The sequence below is a fragment of the Mandrillus leucophaeus genome, unplaced genomic scaffold (assembly GCF_000951045.1).
Source record: "Mandrillus leucophaeus isolate KB7577 unplaced genomic scaffold, Mleu.le_1.0 Scaffold298, whole genome shotgun sequence".
In the NCBI taxonomy this organism is placed as follows: Eukaryota; Metazoa; Chordata; class Mammalia; order Primates; family Cercopithecidae; genus Mandrillus; species Mandrillus leucophaeus.
The window spans coordinates 3,199,271-3,220,777 of NW_012103120.1; the positions used below are offsets into that span (position 1 = coordinate 3,199,271).

Below are 21,507 nucleotides of genomic sequence, written 5' to 3' on the forward strand. Positions count from 1 at the left end.
AAGGGTTCCCTTTCCCCCACACTCTCTTCACAGTCTTTCATTTTTTTAAATAATAGCCATTCTGACAGGCATGAGGCGACATCTCATTGTGGTTTTAACTTGGGTTTTCCTTACGATTAGTGATGTTGAGCATTTTTTCTTATATCTATTGGTCATTTATATGACTTTTTTGAGAAACATCTATTCAGGTTTTTTGCACATTTTTAAATTGGGTGGTTTTCTTGCCACTTTTGTGTTCCTTATAGATTTTGAATGTTAACTACTTATCAGATATATGGCTTTCTTCTAATCTATCAGTTGTCTTTTTACTCTTATTATTTCTTTTGCTCTGCAGAAGCTTTTTACTTTAATCCCATTTGTCTATTTTTTATTTTATTGTCTCAGTTTTTGGGGTCAAATCCAAAAAGTTACCTTCCAGACCAGTGTCATGGAGGTTTCCCCCTATGTTTTCTTTCTTCTAGTTTTTTTAGTTTCAAGTCCTTTCAAGACCGCACCTTGACTTTTATCTGTTTTGAATTGATTTTTTATATGGTATGACATAAGGCTCCAAATTAATCTTCTTTAGGTGGATATCCAGTTGTCTCAACACCCTTTATTGGAGAGGCTGTCCTTTTCCCATTGTGTTTTCTTGGCACCTTTGTTGAAAATCGATTGATTTTTTATATGGTATGACATAAGGGTCCAAATTATTCTTCTTTAGGTAGACATCCAGTTGTCCCAACACCCTTTATTGGAGAGGCTGTCCTTTTCCCATTGTCTTTTCTTGGCACCTTTGTTGAAAATCAATTGACTGTAAATGTGTGAGTTCATTTATGGGCTCTATGTTCTGTTCTGTTCCTTAGTGTTTCTATTTATATGCCAGTACCATGCTGTTCTAATTACTATACAGCTCTGTAATATAGTTTAATATTAGGTAGTGATACCTCCAGCTTTGTTATTTTTACTTCTGATTGCCTTCGCTAATCAGGGATTTTTATGGTTCCATATGAATTTTTGGATTTTTTTTCTATTTCTGGGAAAAATGATGTTGGAGTTTTCATAGGGATTGCATTGAATCTGCAGATTGGTTTGGATGGTATGGACATTTAACGATATTAATTATTTCAGTCCATGAACACAGAATAGCTTTCCATTTATTTATGTCTTTGTCAATTTATTTCATCAATGTTTTACAGTTTTTAAAACATTGTAAAACATTACAGTACAAATCTTTCACTTCCTTGGTTAAATTTATTTCTAAGTACATTTATTCCTAAGTATTTTATATTCTTGTAGCTATTATATGTGGGTGTTTTCTTGATTTCTTTTTCAGATCATTCATTGTTATTGATTAGATTTGTCTTAATTTTGTATCCTGGGACCTTATTCTTTTATTAGTTCTGTCTTTTGGTGGTATCTTTCTGGTTTTGGATATATAAGATAATGTCATATGCAAACAGGTAATACTTCATGTCTTTCTTTTCTATTTGAATGCCTTTTCTTTCTTTCTCTTGCCTAATTGCTCTGACAAAGGCCTCCAGTAGGATAATGAATAAAAGTGCTTGCTGACAGTGGACATCTTTGTCTCGTTCCTGATCTTAGAGGAAAAGCTTTCAACTTTTCACCATTAAGTATAATGTTAGCTGTAGGCTTATTGTATGTGACCGTTAATTTGTTGAGAGTTTTTTCTATAAAAGGGTATTGAATTTTGTCAAGTGCTTTTTCTGCATCTAATAAAATGATCATATGGTTTTTGTGTTTTGTTCTGCTGATATGATGCATCACATTTATTGATGTATCAATGTTGACCCATCCTTGCATTTCTCCCAGGGAGAAATCTCATTTGGTCATTGTGAATAATCCTTTTAATGTCCCGTAGAATTGGGTTTGTTAGTAGTTTATTGAGGATTTTGTATCTTCATATCTATATTCATCAAGGATATTGTCCTATAACTTTGTTCTTTTATGTCATTTTGTGGCTTTAGTATCAGGGCCTCCTAAAACTAGCTTGGAAGTATTCCTTCCCTTTTGATTTTTTTGGAAGAGTTTGAGAAGGATTGGTATTAGCTCTTCTTTAAATCTTTTATAGAACTCACCTGTGGAGCCATCAGGTCCTGGGCTTTTCTTTGATTAGAGACTTTTTATTATGGATCCAATCTCTTTACTCATTATTGGTCTGCTCAGATTTTCTGTTCCTTCTATTTCTGTTTTGTATTTCTTCTTGATTCAGTGTTAGCAGATTATATGTGTCTTGGAATTTTATCCATTTTTTTCTAGGTTACTGTATTTGTGGCCATATAATTTTTCATAGTAATCACTCATTATCCTTTGTATTTCAGTGGTACCAGTTGTATTATCTTCTCTTTCATTTCCAATTTTAAGTCTTCTCTTTTTCTTTTTTAGTCTAGTTAAGGGTTTGTCAATTTTGTTTAACTTTTCAAAAAACTCTTTATTGATCTTTTTTCCCCCTGGTTTTTTAGTCTGTATTTATTTCTGCTCTGATCTTTGAATTGTTTTTCTTCTGCTAACTTTGGGCTTAAATTTGTTCTTCTCTTGTAGTTTCTTGAGGTGTACTATTAGGTTGTTTATTTGAGATGTTTATTTTTATTTAAGTATTTGTTGCTATAAATTTCCTTCTTAGAACTGCTTTTGCTATATCCCATACGTTTCAGTATATTACATTTCCATTTTCATTTGTTCCAAGATGTTTTTTGATTTATCTTTGGTTTTCTCTTTTGACCCATTGGTTGTTGAGGGGCATGTTGTTTAATTTCCACGTATTTGTGGCATTTCCAAGATTTCTGCTATTATTGATGTCTAGTTTCATACCATTATGATTAGAGAAGATACTTGATATGATTTCATTTCTCCTAAATTTGTTCAGCCTTGGGTTTGCGACCTAACATATGACATATCCTGAAGCAAGATATGTGTGCACTTGAGAAGACGTGTATTCCCTTGCTATTGGATAAAATATGCTGTATATGTCTGTTGGGTCCATTTGGTCTAAAATGTAGTTCAAGTTTAGTGTTTCCTTATTAACTGTCTATCTGGATGATCTGCCATTGTTGAAAGTGAGATATTAAAGTCCCCTACTATTACTGCATTGTAAGTTATTTCTCTCTTTAAATTCTTTAATATTTGCTTTACTTATTTAGGTGTTCTGATGTTGGGTACAGATATATTTACAGTTGTTATATCCTCTTGATGAATTGACACCTGTATCATGATGACTTTCTTTGCCTTTTTTTATTGTTTTGAGCTTAAGTCTATTTTGGCTGATAGGTATAGCTAGCCCTGCCTCTCTCAGCTTCCATTTGCATGGAATGTCTTTCTTCATACTTTCATTTTTATTCTTTGTGTCCTTAGAAGTGAGTTGAGTCTCAGGCCAGGTGCGGTGGCTCACGCCTGTAATCCTCGCACTTTGGGAGGCCAAGGCAGGTGGATCACGAGGTCAGGAGATCGAGACCATCCTGGCTAACATGGTGAAACCCCATCTCTACTAAAAATACAAAAAATTAGCTGGGCATGGTGGCAGGCGCCTGTAGTCCCAGCTACTCGGGAGGCTGGGGCAGGAGAATGGCGTGAACCCAGGAGGCAGAGCTTGCAGCGAGCCGAGATCGCGCCACTGCACTCTAGCCTGGGTGACAGAGCAAGACTCCATCTCAAAAAAAAAAAAAAGGAGTTGAATCTCTTGTAGGCAGCACAGAGCTGGGTCTTATTTTTAATACATTCAGCCATTTTGTCTTTTACTGGAGATTTTATTGCTCTTAAAATAGAAATAATTATCAATAGGTAAGGACTCAATAATACTAGTTTGTAGTTTGTTCTCTGATTGTTTTGTGGATGCTTTGTTTCCTTGTTCCTCTCTTGCTGTCCTCCTTTGTGGTCTGATTGTTTTCTGTAGTGGTATGCTTTGAATTCTTTTATGTATGTTTTGTGCCTCTACTCTAGATTGTTGTTTTGTACTTACCATGAGGCTTCCAAAAACCGTATACTAGTAACAGGATATTTCAAGCTGATAACACCGAATTTTGATAACATACAGTAGTAACTCTACAGTTTTGTTCCCCTTCCCTACACATTTTAATATTTTGTTTTCAAAATATACATCATTTTGCAATTTGTATCCCTAATTTGGGCTATAATTTTTTTTTTTTTTTTTTGGGGGGGACAGAGTCTCGTTCCGTCACCCAGGCTGGGGTGCAGTGGCGCCATCTTGGCTCACTGCAACCACCACCTCCCAGTTCAAGCGATTCTCGTGATTCAGCCTCCTGAGTAGCTGGGACCACAGGTGTATACCACCGTGCCTGGCTAATTTTTGTATGTTTGGTAAAGACCGGGTTTTGCCATGTTGGCCAGGCTGGTCTGGAACTTCTGGCCCCAAGTGATCCACCCACCTCAGCCTCCCAAAGTACTGGGATTACAGGCATGAGCTACTGCGTCTGGCCTTGAGCTATAATTTTAATAGTTTTAAGATCATATTAGAGATAAAATTATTTTACAGACCACTATTACAGTTCTAGGTTTTTCTGAGTATGACTATATTATTTATAGCATTGATTTTTGTGTTTTCATATATTTTATTAATTAGCAGCCTTTTATATCAGCTTAGAGAACTCCATTTAGGAATTTCAATAGGCAGGCCTACTGCTAATGAACCTTATTAGCGTTTGCTTGGGAACGTTTTTCTCATTTCTGAAGGATAGCTTTTTTGGTTGAGCACTTTAAATATATCATCTAATTTTATCCTGCCCTACAGGGTTTTTGCTGAGAATCCTCTAGTAGCCATATTGCAAGTTCCTTGTATGTGATAAGTTTCTTATTTCTTGCTTTCTTAATTTTTTTTGTCTTTGATTTTTGCCAGTTTATTATGTGTCTTGGTGAACTTCTCTTTGGGTTGAATTTTTTGTACAAGTCTACAGTTAAAACTTGCTATTTAATTTTTCAGTTAAGTTGTTGTCTCCATCTCCGGGATTTCTATTTGGTTTTTGTTATAGTTTCTATTTCCCATTTTGTTCATATATTGTGTTCCAGATCTCATTTAACTTTTTATTTATATATTCTTGTAGTTTGCTGAACTTCCTTAAGAGGATTGTTGTGTATTTTTTGTCAGTCATTCCATAGATGTCCATTTCTTTAGGGTCCATTATTAGAGCTTTATTAATTTCTTTTGGTGGCGTCATTATTCCCCTAATTCTTCATAATCCTCATGTCCTTGAATTGATGTCTGTGCATTTGAGGAGGCAGCCACCTCTTCCATCCCTTAGAGGTGTTCTTCAGCATAGATTGAATTTCATTATTTACTTTAGCCTGTGATTCTGGATGAGCCAGCTGATATCAACCCCAGGGAGGCAGAGCTTGCTGTCAGTTTCTCTAGTTGGCTGGGTCTCTGCCTTTGTTCTGAGTTTGGATGGGGCTGCTGGCTGAACTTTACCTTCCAGCAAGACTACTGGTTGGCCTCTGCAATCAGGTGGAGCTGCTGGCTGGGAACTGTGATTGCTTCTGGTATCCGGCAGGGTCACAAAGTATATTTCCCTGTTGGGGAGTATTGCTATTTGGGTTATGCAGTTGGGCAGGTCTGCAGGCTGGGCTCTAGGTTTAGATGGATCACTGTTCTAGACAGACAGGTCCAGAGGTTATGCTCCATAGTCCTTGCCTAGGCTGGACCATGGGATGGGCTCTGACACTGGGTGGAGCAACTGTTTGGAGCTGCTGTTTGGACTTCAGGGTTTGGGCAAGTCTAGCCCCTGTTCTCTGCAAAAAATACACTGTGGTGGGCATCTCTTTTCCTGGGTAGGGCCTTGGGGTGGTCTCTGAGGCTGCGCATAGAGGCTAGTTTTCTAGGAACTCAAGCCAGGTTGAACTTCTTGTTCAGCTTCTGGGAGCAGCCGACTCAGCTTTGCAGATAGGGTAGATCATTAACTGATCTCTCTGATCAGGTGCCACTGCTGGCAGGAACACAGAGCTACCACCCAGATCTGCACACTAGTCACTGCAAACTCCACCTTCTTGATTTGTTTGACACCAGGGGATCTTGCCCTACAGTTACTCCGGTATTCCTTTTGCGGCAAGACAGTAGTGGGCTTCCTTCAAAGCACCTCAGAATGCTAGGGAAGCTAGATCTCTACTTTCAGTTCTCTTTTCCTCTGTAGAAAACATGGGCTTAGGAGAATCCCCCCTGTGACTCTTGTGCTGACTTGGAGGAGTGGGAGGAGTGATACGGTCAAGGTGACCTTGACCGCCAGAGACCTCTCCGCCACCAAACATTCCTATTCTTACCTTACCACTCTGTAGCTTTAGCTAGAGTTGACCACCATGTCCTTCTGTAAACTCATAAGCTGGGACTCAACACATTTTTACTGATGCTGAGCTCACATTTTATCAGCATGGTAGGCCCTGGGCCAGGAACTGAGGATACGAAGTAAGCCGAGATACGGCCCTGTCCTCCCAGAGCTTGTGTTACACCACAGCCATCTGTTTCTGTTCTAACTTCTCCGGCCATTTTTTTTTCTGCATCATTTGCTGAATTATCTTCTTCCAGCCATTCCTTAAATGCTATCATTTCCCATATTTTGTTTTTCTCTGCAGCACTGAACACTGTGAAATTATTTGGGCCTTGCAGATTTTCAAGGCAGGTACATCACATTTTCAGTGTGGCCATAAGAAGACCTTAGTCATCTTCTCATGGAATGTCTGGTTTGGAGCTTTATGGCTTTCTGGTGATAGACAACATACATGACTGAAATCCTTCCCCAGTAGCTAAAGAAAATACAACATAATGTTATTTGATAGAGATAGATTTTTACTTGTAGAATAGTTAATTTAAAGCCATCTTTACTAATAATAATTCTGTATCTAATGAGAACCAGCTCTCTATTGAGAACATTCCTGACTCTTGACATAAGACCTTATCATTAGTGTAGGGAAGAAGTTCGCTTCTCTGTTTTGTACAGGCCTTCATTCATAATTAGAGTAATTAAGTTGGGGTGAAGAAAGACCCCAGAATACAGTGCTCTTTTACATGGTTCAAAATCATTATCTGATCTGTCAAGAGATGTTGCTGCCATCTTACCACTTGGGATTCAATGTCCACAGCTCCGCTTCTAATCAGCTCTCATCCATAAGAGCTCAAAGCCAGTAACAGTTCAAATAATTCCCGCCAGCCTTTTGCACAAGGTGGTATGTAATTGGTAGCGGAATGGATTTGCCTGCCTGCTCCTTCTATAAAATGTGGACAGTGAAACCCAGACATGTAATATAGTATAAGGGAGCCAGCATAAATTTTGGATGGAATGTTCAGCAAAGTAATAACTTTGTATATACAAAGACATATTTGCCTTTTTGAAAAGTTGTATAGAAAATGTTTGAGTGTACCCACATTTGATTATGGTTCAAAGAAGGATTCTATTTTAAATGAAAGCTAAAATGATTGACGAAGATAAGAATCTGTTAATAACAACTACTTGAAGGCTTTACTTTTGTTCTTTATTTGCTTTTAGCCTAGTAATTAGATGAACTTTATGAGGAGCATTTGCTGAGTCCAGTGGATGTCAGACTCACAAACCAATGAGCTGGGGGTCCAATAGGAGCTGAAGGATAGATGAGCCTGTGAGCATGTGGGCGTGTGGAGGCAGAGGCGCGTGTGTGTCTCAATGCTGAATAGGGTGGTTGAGCAGTGGAGGGCTCCTTCAGTAGCCAGTCCAGGAAAAATACTATTCTACAGGGAGAATGATTGTCCCACCAGATCACCTATTTCAATATTGAACAGTGTGAAATAACTTATGTTTTTCTCCTCTAGACCTCTGCTCTTCCAGGCAAGTGAACATGTAGCCAATAGTCCTGCGCTGGGGGATGTGATTCCGTTCAGCATCATTATTCAGTTTTTGTTCACGAGAGCACCCGCTGAGCTGAAATCTCCTTTCCAGGTAATAAAGTCAAGCTAGAACCATTTTGTGACTCTTCCCATTACCTGTGTGAATCCTGAGCCCCTACTCACTGAATGATTCCTGGCCCTCTGCTGCTTTGTTTAGTTGTTGTCTGTCTTTGACAGTGAACAGATATTAGTAAAGGAAAACTCCCACTGCTCAGCATCTTCTTTCTCAGCAGTGCAAAAAATTACCTGATGCATCCAGAATTTACCTTTAATAATAACACAAGGCATTTGTGTTCATAAAGAATTTTTGATGGCAGCCCCTTTTCTTTGCCGACCCACCATCAACTGGCAAATCTAGAAGGCTCCTTGGCAGTCAGAAAGGTGCACCAAGGCCTGTGCCCCTTCCCACTTCCCTTGGGCAGGTTTCGAGGCAGTTTCACCTTGGGAATCCTTAAGAATGCTTTCTGAACCAGCACTTGCTGCCATTTACTAAAGAATGTGTATGCACTCTCTAATTGTGTTTCAACCCTGCAGAGGGCAGAGTGGTCCCACGCACGCTTCTCTCAATGGCTGGATGACCATCCATCTGAAAAGGACAGGCTCCTCCTCATCAGGTAAAGCCAGGTGCTCCAGGGGCACCCATCTGGGCTGGAAGCCCAAGGAGGGTGGGGATGCAGGAGAGGATGAAGGAGCAGTGCCTGGGGTTGTGCACATGTGACTGCACCTTCCGGTGGCAGGCCACTTCACTGCCTAGGCACAGGTGCTGGAGCAGCCAGCAGTTGGAAATGTTGGCCACAACATCTTTTGCTTTCTTTCATTCCATACCTTCATATCCCTGATGTGCAATCCTGTGTCCCATGCAACCCTAAGGACCATGCATTTCTACCTTTGAAAATCATCATCTGCTAGGAAAAGTTTTGCCCTAGCTCCACATCTTTTACTTCATTTTCATGTGCTGCAGTTACTGAATTGGTGGAACACAGATGTGAGTGAACTTTTTAAAATACCCAAGCGCGAAAGAGTTCTGAGGAGGAAACAAGAACAACCCAGCAGCCACTTGGATACCATGGCCCTCTAGTAGTGCCCCATGAGTGCATTTACATACATATGCATGTGCCCTCAAACAGATGTGCACACACCCCCATGTACCCCAACCATGCCCAGGGTGGGGTGCTTTAACTGTCATACATGGCTTATTAAGCAACGCTCTTCCCTGCAATTGCTCTCACCGTCACCAGAGATCTCTCTGCCACCAAACATTCCCATTCTTACCACTCTGTAGCTTTAGCTAGAGTTGACCACCATGTCCTTCTGTAAACTCATAAGCTGGGACTCAACACATTTTTACTGATGCTGAGCTCACATTTTATCAGCGTGGTAGGCCTTGGACCAGGAACTGAGGATACGAAGTAAGCCGAGATACGGCCCTGTCCTCTCAGAGCTTGCGTTACACCACAGCCATCTGTTTCTGTTCTAACTTCTCTGGCCATTTTCTTTTTTCTGCATCATTTGCTGAATTATCTTCTTCCAGCCATTCCTTAAATGCTATCATTTCCCATATTTTGTTCTTCTCATCCTCCCTCTGCCTTGGTTCCCAGGCGAGCTTATCTAGACCCGTGCCTCTAGTGCCCCTTCTATACTTAAGAGCCTCCAGGTCTGTGGCTGCCTATTGATGGGCCCTTGGCCCAGTAAACTTGCTCTCATCTGTAACCACCCACAGAAATCTCAACCCCAAAATGGTCAAAATAATTCTATTCTCTCAAACCTTCTCGTTCTCTTATACTCCCTGTCTTGGTTGGGAGGTCACAATCACCTAACTAGCCAAGCTGGAAAACCTTTACGCCATCATTCAACTCCTCTGTCATCCTTATTCCTCAAACTCACTCCTGTTGTGCCTCTAAATGCTCTTGAAGGCATTCTCAACTCTCCCAGGGGATCCCAATTCTGTCGGTCTGGGCCCAGGACACCCAGTGGCCCTCTGTTGGCCTCACTGCCGGGTGATGAGTTGGGTTCCCTAAAGCCAGAGCGGGGCTGACATGAGGAGGCGGTTCTAAGCCGCGTGTGTGCACAAGAGTAATTTCCTCAGCTTGCAAAATTCCCAGTGCCCAGGCCTCTCACCCGTGCCTACCTCAAAATCTCTGGGGTAGGCCTGGTATCAGGATTTCTTTATAGCTCCTTAAGAAGGTCCAGGGTGCAGCCAGTGGCGTAGGTCATATTTCAGTTAGGATGAAAGACTGCTGAGGAAGCTGCGACAGGTCAGTTGGAAAATCAGCCTGTCAGCTTTGTTTCCAGAAGTGACCCTGAGCCCTCAAGCTTGGTGCCCACATCCTACATGAGCCAGTAGCCCTCTGGGCATATATGTGGATAAAGATTAGCTCGGACTCTGCTCTTTTTCCTTGCTTATCTGTTATTCAGCTATGAACATCTGACACAGAAATGGGAGAGGTTACTAGCCCCCCCGGTGAAAGCTCCTGGTAAAATCTGCCCTCAGGAAAGGCTTTGGATTTGGGTGAGGAGTTTGGGCCTGGGGCTAACACAGGGATTTGCAATGTCTGTGTGGATTATTTTTCCTGAGTCCCAAAGATTCACTTAGCTGCAGCACACTTGGTAATCTTAAAAAGAGGATTCAGTTAATTGAACATGGTTCATTTTTCTCATCTTAACAAGTTGGTCATTTTTGTCGTCTTAACAAGTTGGAATGAGTTCATCCAAAACAGTTGTCCTGCTGTGGGTGCATCACAAATCTGTTTTCTTTTGCTTCTCTTTAAAAATGTCTCCTGATTTCATCAGCAGTGCTGTTGCTAAGCCTATATTTAGCAACTGAAAATCATGCTCAGAAATACTGTCATGCTTTTTTAAAAAGGCATACCCATCCCTCCACACATGGCTGATTCCAGAACCTTCATGCCCTTAGCAAAAAATTGAGCTCTCCTTCAGGGATTCAAAAAAATACTCTTGCTGCACCCCAAGGTCTTGGCAATGAGGGGACTTTTGTCCTAGAGAATGTTCTTTCTTATGTATTATTGCAAAACAATTTTGTTCTTGCATACTGAAGCACCACTGGATGAATTTCTTTCCTCTGTAGACAAACTGGGGGTGAGTATTGCTCTTTAAATGTCAGCAAATTTGTTTTAGCTTCTGGGGCAAACCTTGTTGTATATTCATTCTGTTCCTCCCAGCGTAATGTGTTAGGTTGTCATAAAATAGGGCAAATTGAGGATAGTGTAACTACTGCTGCTGAGCAAATGGCAAATAGTCAACTATCCTGCCTTCCTGTTTTCTTCTGACAGACACCAGATGCTTTCTGGAGCTTAAATGAATACTAGTCAAGTTCATTTGAAAATCAAGAGTAATGACTTACTCATGGGACCAAGTGGTGTAAGTGGGGGCAGTTGTATGTGTTCAGCCCGCATCAGGCAGGTGCCCCAGACACATGTGCTCCCTCAGATGCAGAGGCAGCCACCTGACTTATGCCTGTGGGTCTGTAACTGTTGAATGTGTTTTCAATAAAGATAGAGTTTTTGATGCAAAGATTTCTTAAGCTCTGTAACAGTGGTGGGGTTGGCCTCAAATCCATTTACTCTGGATATTTGCCATGGAGAACAACTCTTCTTCTTATGGCCCTCTTTGAGTAGAAGTACACTTTTATGATGGCAAAAATGTTCACAGACCTTATTAGCCTAGTGGTACTTTTATCTACACCATCAGAGAATGCTTGGTGCCATGTGCATCCTTGGATCCCTTGCCTTCTCACCGTGGTCCAGGGTCCACAGTCTGGAAGCCATTCCCTCAGCTCTTCTGTATTTCTGCAGAACTCCCAAGATCTCCATTGATGGAGGGTAATGTTTCTCCTCCGGGTACCCCTATGTCACTAGCTACCTATCAGTTCTGTGAACAGTGTGTCTGAGATAGGACCAAGAGGGAGGACAGAACCAGGGAAAATCCTGAGCTTAACTGCTTATTGAGGCATGTAGTGTATCTTTACGTCATTTACGCATTTCAGTACTTACTAATCACACTGAATATTTAAATGCCTGACAAAAATCAGTGTTGTTCTCCATGAAAACCTCCACTTGGCTAGTTTTTGTCACATTGAGCAGTGTTGCCATGTTACCACAAACCATTCCTCTACTAATCGTGTTTTGTTTTTTCCCAATAAGGATAACCTCAATAATCTACTTATTTTGGTTACAAACCAGAGTTAAGACTGTTACATAATGCTTGGCCTGACTTCCAAGAAAGCTAATGTTTTGCTTAAGCAAATGAAGTAATTTAATAAGTACTCGAAAATCTTGCTCTAATTTCATGTGGGAGGGCAGCTTCATCTTTTTTCCCCCATACTTCTGATGGTGTTCTTGATGATTACCCAAAAATCTAACCACTCATTTCTGATCGATCGTCTACATATTGTGTAATTTATGTGATGTCTTATCCTTTTAAATGCCAATGAAACTACGTTGATTTTTGTACATCAAATATATCTAACCCATTCACTGTGAAATGATTATAGTTCCTGTGAATATAAACACTTCTTAGACACTGATACATACATCTCACTGTCTTAAAGACGGATGAGCTCGCCTGTAATCCCAGCACTTTGGGAGGCCGAGACGGGCGGATCACGAGGTCAGATCGAGACCATCCTGGCTAACCTGGTGAAACCCCGTCTCTACTGAAAAATACAAAAAACTAGCCGGGCGAGGTGGCGGGTGCCTGTAGTCCCAGCTACTAGGGAGGCTGAGGCAGGAGAATGGCGTGTACCCGGGAGGCGGAGCTTGCAGTGAGCTGAGATCTGGCCACTGCACTCCAGCCTGGGTGACAGAGCGAGACTCCGTCTCAAAAAAAAAAAAAAAAAAAAAGACGTATGAGCTCTTGCGGATTTCTTTACTGTATATGATTCTGTAGGGACTACATTTAGGGAGTGGAGACAATTTCCAGGATGGCATACCAACTAGAAGCATATTACTAAAAGAAGCAAGTTTTTTTCATAGACAAGTATCTCCATTAAGGGTCAGCTCTGAGTTGAACTAAGGCATCTCTCAAAACATTGTCCTCTAAGAGCACTAAATTCCATCTTGCATGCCAGTTGAGAGTGGTATGTTAGCTAGGACTTGAAACTGGGTATGTGAGCTGAGTAATGGTATGAACTTACATCTTATTTGAAACAGGTACACTTCTTCAGTAAGGGCTTGCCCAGCCCTCCACATACCTGATTTAAAGTACTCCTGCCCCGACCAGAGCATGGAGCCAGCCTTCAGGGATTCCAAAATGCCGGATCCTACTAAGTCAAGGCTGTTGATACAGAAGTTAGACAGTTTCACAAACCTTGTGACTCCAAGGTGGTTTGCATTCTTTACTGCTGCCTGGAGTTAAAAAAGGCTTTTCTTAAAAGGGAGCATTTGAAGCTGAGTCCTAAGAGATAAAGAGCTGCGCAAGAAAGCAAGCAAGGAAGGGTATTCTAAGGACAGGAAGATAATGTGCAAAGGGCTAAGAGAATGTGGCTCTTTAACTGAAACATTCAGTATGGCCAAAGATAAACAGGCCCCTTGGCACACCCTACTTTGTTAGGCAGAGACAGCTTTATTTCAGTGTAATATATGAACAGACACCTTTGATCTTTCCCTAGGTGGGCAGTCAGGTTGGGCTATACAAATGGGGCAAACATGCTTTGCACATTACTTGGTAACACAAAAATGGAAATTAATGATTTGAGGATTTTAGGCCATATCAAGCTATCTAAAACCCAGCAGTAGCGTAGAAAGGGCTGGGAGCAGCTTGATGATGAAGCTGGTATTCAGTTGGGTTGAGTCTAGGAACTGACCAGAGCATGCAGCCAGCCTTCAGGGATTCCAAAATGCTGGACCCTGCTAAGTCAAGACTGTTGATACAGAAGTCAGACCTTTCCACATTTCCTATAAAGAATAGGGCATGGCAAGTGCTGTAATACTTCAGGGAGAGACCTCTTGCTATAATATGGAAGACTGACCAGAACAAGGGAGAAATAGCACCAGGAAGATCACCACCTAAGAGGCTACAGCAATCATTAGGGCACAAGATAGCAAGGGTTCAAAGTGAAGGAAAGGGGAGAGGAGGGACTGGATGTGGAAATGGGTGTAGCAAATTAATAGGATTTGGTAACTGTTTAGGTGTAGGAGGGGAAAAGAACTTAGAGACCTTAAGTTGATGGTGCCCTTTGTTGAAATAAGGTAAGGCAGGCTGAATGCTGCCCGTTTTTTGACAAGTGAGTTTGAGGGCTACCTGGAAGCAAGTCAGATAAAACTGTCCAGAGGACAGGAAGAAGCAAAGATCAGGAGGGGGAGGTCAGGGCTGGAACTTAAGAGATTTGAAATCCCTTTACGTGGACAGTGGCTGGTGGGATGGAAGGGCACTACAAACTGATGAGTGATAGCCAGACTCTGGGGAAGGGTATTCCCCATAATTCAATGAAAAATCTTGAACAAACCCAATTAGATTAGTATTTTCAGTATTTGAGAACAAAAAGAAAACCACTTAAGAATTAAGTGCTATTGTGTGTGAACTGAGTAATGGTATTAACTTACATCTTTACATAAATGCTCCAATCTCAAACTGAAATTTTGAAGAAAATGTAATTATGACAAAAATGTGTTTGTGTATCTGGTACTTAAACAGACCAATAATTAAAAATTAATCTTGTAGCCATTCTTTTTAGCTCCACTTAAACAGATGATCTGGTTCAGGGACTAATGAACTTTTTCTGTAAAAGAAGGGTCAGATATATTTCAGACTTTGCAGGCCACATGGTCTCTGCCTCAACTATTCAACTCTGCCATTGTGTGAAAGCAGCCACAGACAATACATAAATGAACAAGCATCAGGCTATATTCAGCCTGCAGGCAGTTTGCTAACCCCCAACCTAATCCATGAGAACACCATAATCATAAATAATGGAATGGTACCACATTCCCTTGATTAAATTCAGACTGCCTCCCAATCATATATTTTGCCAATAATTACAGTCCAAGAGCATTTATTCTAGTTGTTGGTTGTTCATAGTTCATCAAATAACAGGAATATAATGCATCTACTGGTGTTACCGAATGTGTCAAAGGGCCCCATCCCCCCGTACTCTTGAGCATGCCTTTCAGAGGCACAGGATGCCCCTTGTGAGCTCTGGGAGTAGGCACAAGTGCCTATTCCGTTGCAGGCGTCTTCAGTAGGGAAGCAGGGAAGAGGGAAATTGAGAACATACTTACACAGCCAGAGGGCTCTGAGTACATGACTAGACCACTAAGAACAATGCAGACTGAAAACATGGTTATAGTTTTTCACTCTAAACGTAGTCACCGTAGTAACAGTACCAGTAAATGAGTGAAGGATGTTGGTCACTTGGCTTGAGAAACTGAGCATTAACAGTTCCAGAAATGAGCTTATTAATAATTTTTATATATTGGTATCTCCTAATCTGTTTTATGTGATTTGTCATATTTTGACATTGTTTTCATTTTGGTTTTCAGGGGAGCCCTGGAAGCTTACGTTCAATCAGTGAGAAGTAGAGAAGGCAAAGAATTTGCACCAGTTTATCCCATAATGGTTCAGCTGCTTCAGAAGGCTATGTCTGCTCTTCAGTAACAATATGAAAGCTTTGTTGATCTCCACTTTGTGCTAACCCATTCATAGTTGGCAGTTAACACATACTCCAAAAGACAGCTACTATCTACTATTTTAAGAATGTAATTAATTGATTGTTCTGTATTTCCTGTCAACCTTTATTTACCTCTTTAGCACTTATACTTTAGCATAAAAATGTCGAGTCATCACCTTTTAATTCCATGGACCTGATTTTTTCAGAAAGATGTTTTCCTCTTTCAGATTTTTGTACAAGGCTAAAATTTCTTTTCCATCCATAACCGAGTCCTCCTATGGGTACATAAACCCAAAGTCCCCACTTCTTTTAAAAGGATATGAACACGTTATATAATACGTACCCTGCTTCCCCCAACCCTGCCTTCTTCACTAAATAAGCATGTAGGCTCAGTGGTTTCCAAATTTGGCTGCACATTCATATCACCAGAGGATTTTTTTAAAATCCTGATGCCCAGCTTGCACTCTAATTAACATGTCTGGGAGTGGGAGCCTGACACCAGTATTTAAAAAAACAAACAAAAAAAATCCCCAAAATGATTCCAATAGACAACAAAGTTGAGGAACCACTGGCACATCCCAAAGCTAAGATACAGGGTTAAATGGCCTTGTTTAAGTATGTCATACTCTATCTTTAAATAAAGCAAGGCTTTTGTTACACTTTGTCATATCATCATTAAAAGCAGAACTTTGGGCTGTTTAACCTTGTAACAAAGATACCATGTGAAAAATAAAAATTTTTATTCTATAGCGATTCTCTATAACTGGTGGATAATCTAAGTCCTTATTTTCTGATGGCTCTTGTTCCGCTATTAACATTTTTGTTTTTAATTTTTAAAATCCCATCAGCAGCCTCCTAATTAGCAGTGTTAGGAATCTACCTTGTGTTTTCCATCTCCTGAACCTGTTATTCTGAGAACTCATAAATAAAATTCAGCCAAGATTAATCAGTAAATGTCAGAGATAAGCAACTTTTTTTTCCATTTATTTGAAATAATATACAAGAATATAGTGTGCAAAATTTAGGGGCAACATCATGAAGAAGTGTAATGAACTGAAATCAATTTTACAGCTGTGATTCCTAACCAGAAACACCACTTGGTAAGTAACATGAAAAGCCATGATTGTAGCTCAGAGCAAAAGCAGCTGTATTGCCAATGTATTTGCTCTAATTTTAGACAGTTGGAGGAAATTAAAGTGCAAGTGTTGCACTGCAATAAGTGCAAAGTCTGCCCCCACCATAAAGATTATGATGACAAAATATATTTAAGATACATGGCTGAGGAGATATAGAACACGAAGTTAAAAAATACAATGGTGTTGACTGTTAATAGCACCATTACAGTGACTATATCCCAATGCTATTAACTAACTTTACCTTGGCCTGGGCTAGGTCTCCATTGGAAATAATGGATGGCTGCTGCCACCTGGTGCATCAACTCAGCATGCCATGGTAACTGCAGCAGGTGGCTCTTAGGCTGGGACACCAACACCAGCCACCTGCCACATGTTCTGGTAGCCTCTTGGCACTGACCAGACTAGGAGCGCCTATGTTTGGCACAGATGCTGAGCCATGTGGTGGTTACTCAAAGAAAGGCCGACTCCCAGCTTCTGCTTCATTCCATCATGTGTACAATACAGATTAATAAGCAGTAAGGAGCCAATGTATAAACAGCAGTTACATATTTTTTAAATTCCCCTTTCGTACAATTTAAAATAAAACATGTATACACTTTTCCTCTCTTTCTACTGTACTTTAGCACCACAGGATATCAATTTTCAAGCCTATATTACCTGATAGACATATATGAAGTTTGGAAGAAAAATAAGGCAATTTGGTTTAAAATGTTGATAGTTTTAGCTTAATGCTCTAATGGAGAAAGCAAATCCTCACTCATATTATTAAATCATTTCAAGACTCAATGCTATCAGTATCTTATGGTCACACGAATTGAGGACAAATGGTGAGACCTTGATCTTCTTAAGTCTTTCCATCAAGAGTCAATGTATATGCAAATATAGACTTAAGAACATAAGCATCCTGGTTTAATGTTGTTGTGAGCCCTGTGGAAATAAAAAACTCAGTGAATGTTTACAAATCAATACATAGTAACCCTATATATGAAAGCTAAGATGTATAAGATGTTTATAAATTTACTCTTAGAAAATACTGCTTCTTAAAGGTGATTTTAAAAAGCTAGCTGATATCTGATGGCTCAAGCATCCAGAAAATGTATGCAATCATAAGACATTGACTAGGATGAACAGAAAAGGATACAGGCGAAGTCCTAACACAAGAAATTCTAAATTAACCAAGAACTTCCAAAACTCAGTTCAGTCACCTCTGTCGTCTGACTACTGACCACTATTTTTAAAGAAATTCTTGAAAAATTTAAACAGATGTGACCTGCATGTTACTAAGAAACAGGCACAAGTACACAGAGTGAATTTAAAGTATCTTTGGCCAGCTCTCCTACTATAAACTACTGATATCTTCCCTTCATTTTTTAATGATATTTCAAATTGACCCCACTGTATCACACGCAATTTTCCTGCAATTAATATAAAAACACTGAACCTAAAAGATGCTAGTTTAGTAATGGAAAAGTTGTAAGAAACAAGTCTATCCAAGATAGCTTATCATACAGACTTATTGGCCACCCTTCCTGGGCCTTTCTATTTCTTCTCTCCCTCGAAATTTTTCAATCTAGAAATTCTGTGCCAATGGCACAAGTCCCCATGAATGGTAGCTAACATTCCCCCAACGCCTCCAGCCTCATTGGTCCCTCACCAATTAAGGAAAAGCTGTTGCGACATACCAAAAATTAGAGAAATTTTCTACTGTGATATTAATGGATGAATAATGCTTATCTTTCAACTCAACTAGAAATACTGTATTCCAAAATTATTTTTCCAACCAGTGTTTAGAACAAACATTTTTTAAAGTTTGCCTGAGATTTCGACTTTCCATGCTAAGACAGTAAATGACACTTGAGGAAAGGCAGTCTTTATATGATGATGCAAAAACATTATTAGGTTTTGAAGTATAAAAATGCTAGAGATAACATCAACACAACCTCTTAAAGGTTGTCACAACTGCTCCAACATGCCAGTACACCTGCAGGGACGAGGCAAGATAATTTTAAACACTATTTATTGAAACATACTGAATTGGTTCTTTTCCTCTTCCAACAGTCAGGATTTAAACGTTTCTGTTCTTCAGCCAAAGCCTTTGCTTCTAATGTGTACATTCTTCTCTCTTCATTCTTCATTTTCTTCCACCTGTCACCAAGGATCACACTTATGGCTCTGTAAAATAAATATTTACACAATGCTGAAGGTACACATTTTTCATAAATCTCATGTCAAGTGCTGCTACTTCAGGAGAAAAATGTGAAGTTAAAAAATGAAAATCTTGTCTATCATAGAGATGGGAAAAGGTCAAGGCCATAATACTCATTTCCAGTAAAATCTCGAGTCAAATAGTCCATTGTGCCGTATCAGCAGCATAAAGTACTCAACTTGTACTAAAAGCTAATCTCACACTCTATTTGTGCCCGTAACCTATCAAATAGTTTTGATACAGGTCTTTTTTCATTCACACAACCATAGTGTAAGTGTAGAATTAACTATGCATGCCTTACTATTTCTCTCAAGAGAAAACCAAATAAATAAACCTTTAGGCAATATATTTTATTACTTGAGAAAACTGGATAAACTCAAAATGGTAAGAAGTTAAACTGATAGAATACATCATGACTAAAATTAGAAGCTATTTTCTCCTGTTTGTTACTCTGCTATGAAACCTAAAACAGTCTCAACTAGGGCATACAGATGTAAACCACCTTCCTTCTACAAAGACCTTTTAACCATTCACTTCATGACACCCATATAAGACGGACATAAGGTCCTGGAAATTTTGCACAAAGCACGTCAAGTGATTTTTTTTTTTTTTTTTTTTTGAGACGGAGTCTTGCTCTGTTGCCCCGGCTGGAGTGCAATGGCGCCATCTCGGCTCACTGCAAGCTCCGCCTCCCAGGTTCCTGCCATTCTCCTGCCTCAGCCTCCCCAGTAGCTGGGACTACAGGCGCCCGCCACCACGCCCAGCGAATTTTTTTCGTATTTTTAGTAGAGACGAGGTTTCACCATGTCAGCCAGGATGGTCTCGATCTCATGACCTCGTGATCCGCCCATCTCAGCCTCCCAAAGTGCTGGGATTACAGGTGTCAAGTGATTTTTATACTGACTAACATGGAAGCCAAGGCAACAGGCATTTGTGCCTTCGAACAGTAATAAACCACAGAAGCTCTCCTACAAGTGTATTTGTCTTTTTATCCAATAAGTTAATGCAGTTAAACATTGTGCTGCATTTTCCTTTATTATAAACCAATTGTTGGGCTGGATGTTGTAACTCATGCCTGTAATCCCAGCACTTCTGGAGGCCAAGGCAGACAGATCACTTGAGGCCACGAGTTCAAGACCAGCCTGGCCGACATGGTGAAACCCCATCACCCCTCTCTACTATTTGCCAGGTGTGATGGCACACACCTGTAATCACAGCTACTGGGGAGGCTGAGGCACTAGAATCGCTTGAACCCAGGAGGCAGAGGTTGCAGGGAGCCGAGATCCCACCATTGCACTCCAGCCTGGGGAACAGAACGAGACTCTCAAAAATAAATAATAAAATGAAAATCAATTTGTATATTCCACTTGCAGAACCCATTTAAAAAAAACTTTTAGTCTTGGGTTAAAGGTACCATATAATGGTTGACACATTTAAACAAAGCAATACATATTCACACCATCTCAGTCATCCACAGTAAGAAAGAATATGAGATGTTTTTCAAGGGGCCGGCACTGGGAAACAAATTTATTAGGTTAAAAGATGACAGGTAATGAAATGTACACAATGCTATAGACTATACGCTGTATTCCCTAACAACTATAAAATACACACATCTAAAGATTATTTCTGCAGTGAATGTTACATCCAGATGGACATTTATAGCAACTTAAAATGAGCTACATGTCTCTGACCTATTCTAGTCTCCATTCCCTCAGAATTTGCCTCCAAATGAGAATTTATTCACTGAATTAAGGCAGCTTTATTAGAGACAGGGAAAAATCCATTTTCAAAATTATGTATGACTTATTCGGTTTAGAGAGAGGTGACATCTGATGGCCCTCGGTGTTAGATGATTACCAGTATACCACATGGCAGCAATGCTAAAATGCAAAGAAAATATTACATTTGGCTGGGCACGATGGCTCACATCTTCAATCCCAGCACTTTGGGAGGCAGAGGTGGGCAGATCACCTGAGGTCAGGAGTTCGAGACCAGCCTAGCCAACAAGATGAAACCCCATCTCTACTGAACTACAAAAAATTAGTCAGGTGTGGTGGTGCATGCCTGTAGTCCAAGCTACTTGGGAGGCTGAGGCAGGAGAATCACTTGAACCTGGGAGGCAGTGGTTGCAATAAGCTGAGATCACACCACTGCACTACAGCCTGGGTGACAGAGCAAGATTCCCTCTCAAAAAAAAAAAAAAAAAAAAAGATTTATGAGCAATAAAGGATATAACCTGATTTAGAGATTCTATAAAAAGATCAGAAAACAAAACACCTAAAGATAAAATGAGATTTACACTTCTTATCATCAGGATAGTCCAGTCCCCCAGGATTGTAAATAAATACAGAATGCATCCCAGCTGACATTCTCAACTACTGGCAGGGAAGAGACTTATAGGGACGTGAATCCCGTTTCTAGAAGTCAAAGGATATGTTTAATAATACCAGAAATGTACAAAAAGAGAAATGCAGCATGTACCTGTCACTAAATCCGAGGCCATTTTCTCAAAAATTGAACAAGGGAAAAGGTACAAATTATTCTTAAAATGTCCTTAAAGCCTCAAAGTCACAGAGAAGTAGACTTCCAAACCAATTTTTTTAAAAAACCACACTTAAACCCCCCCTTTTTACTGAAGAAATGGATTACAACTTAGATTAATTGCCAAAAGTCACACAAATGA

The 21,507-nt window shown here is 40.1% G+C and overlaps 2 protein-coding genes across 6 annotated transcripts in view; one reads left to right on the forward strand and one right to left on the reverse strand.

Annotated features, from left to right (window-relative positions):
* COG5 (component of oligomeric golgi complex 5) overlaps positions 1-16,258 on the forward strand; it is a 362,534-nt gene extending 346,276 nt beyond the window's left edge. For both annotated transcript variants that reach the window (XM_011986381.1, XM_011986382.1), the window contains 3 exons: positions 7,781-7,907; positions 8,390-8,469; positions 15,352-16,258. In XM_011986381.1, coding sequence (XP_011841771.1) covers positions 7,781-7,907; positions 8,390-8,469; positions 15,352-15,466 — 322 coding nt within the window. In that variant the 3' untranslated portion in view covers positions 15,467-16,258. The remainder of the gene's footprint in view (positions 1-7,780; positions 7,908-8,389; positions 8,470-15,351) is intronic.
* Positions 16,259-16,442: 184 nt separating this feature from the next.
* The window catches only part of HBP1 (HMG-box transcription factor 1), a 33,837-nt gene continuing 28,772 nt past the window's right edge, over positions 16,443-21,507 (reverse strand). For all 4 annotated transcript variants that reach the window (XM_011986376.1, XM_011986377.1, XM_011986374.1 and 1 more), the window contains 2 exons: positions 18,646-18,787; positions 16,443-17,542 (listed from right to left, as the gene is read on the reverse strand). In XM_011986376.1, coding sequence (XP_011841766.1) covers positions 17,525-17,542; positions 18,646-18,787 — 160 coding nt within the window. In that variant the 3' untranslated portion in view covers positions 16,443-17,524. The remainder of the gene's footprint in view (positions 17,543-18,645; positions 18,788-21,507) is intronic.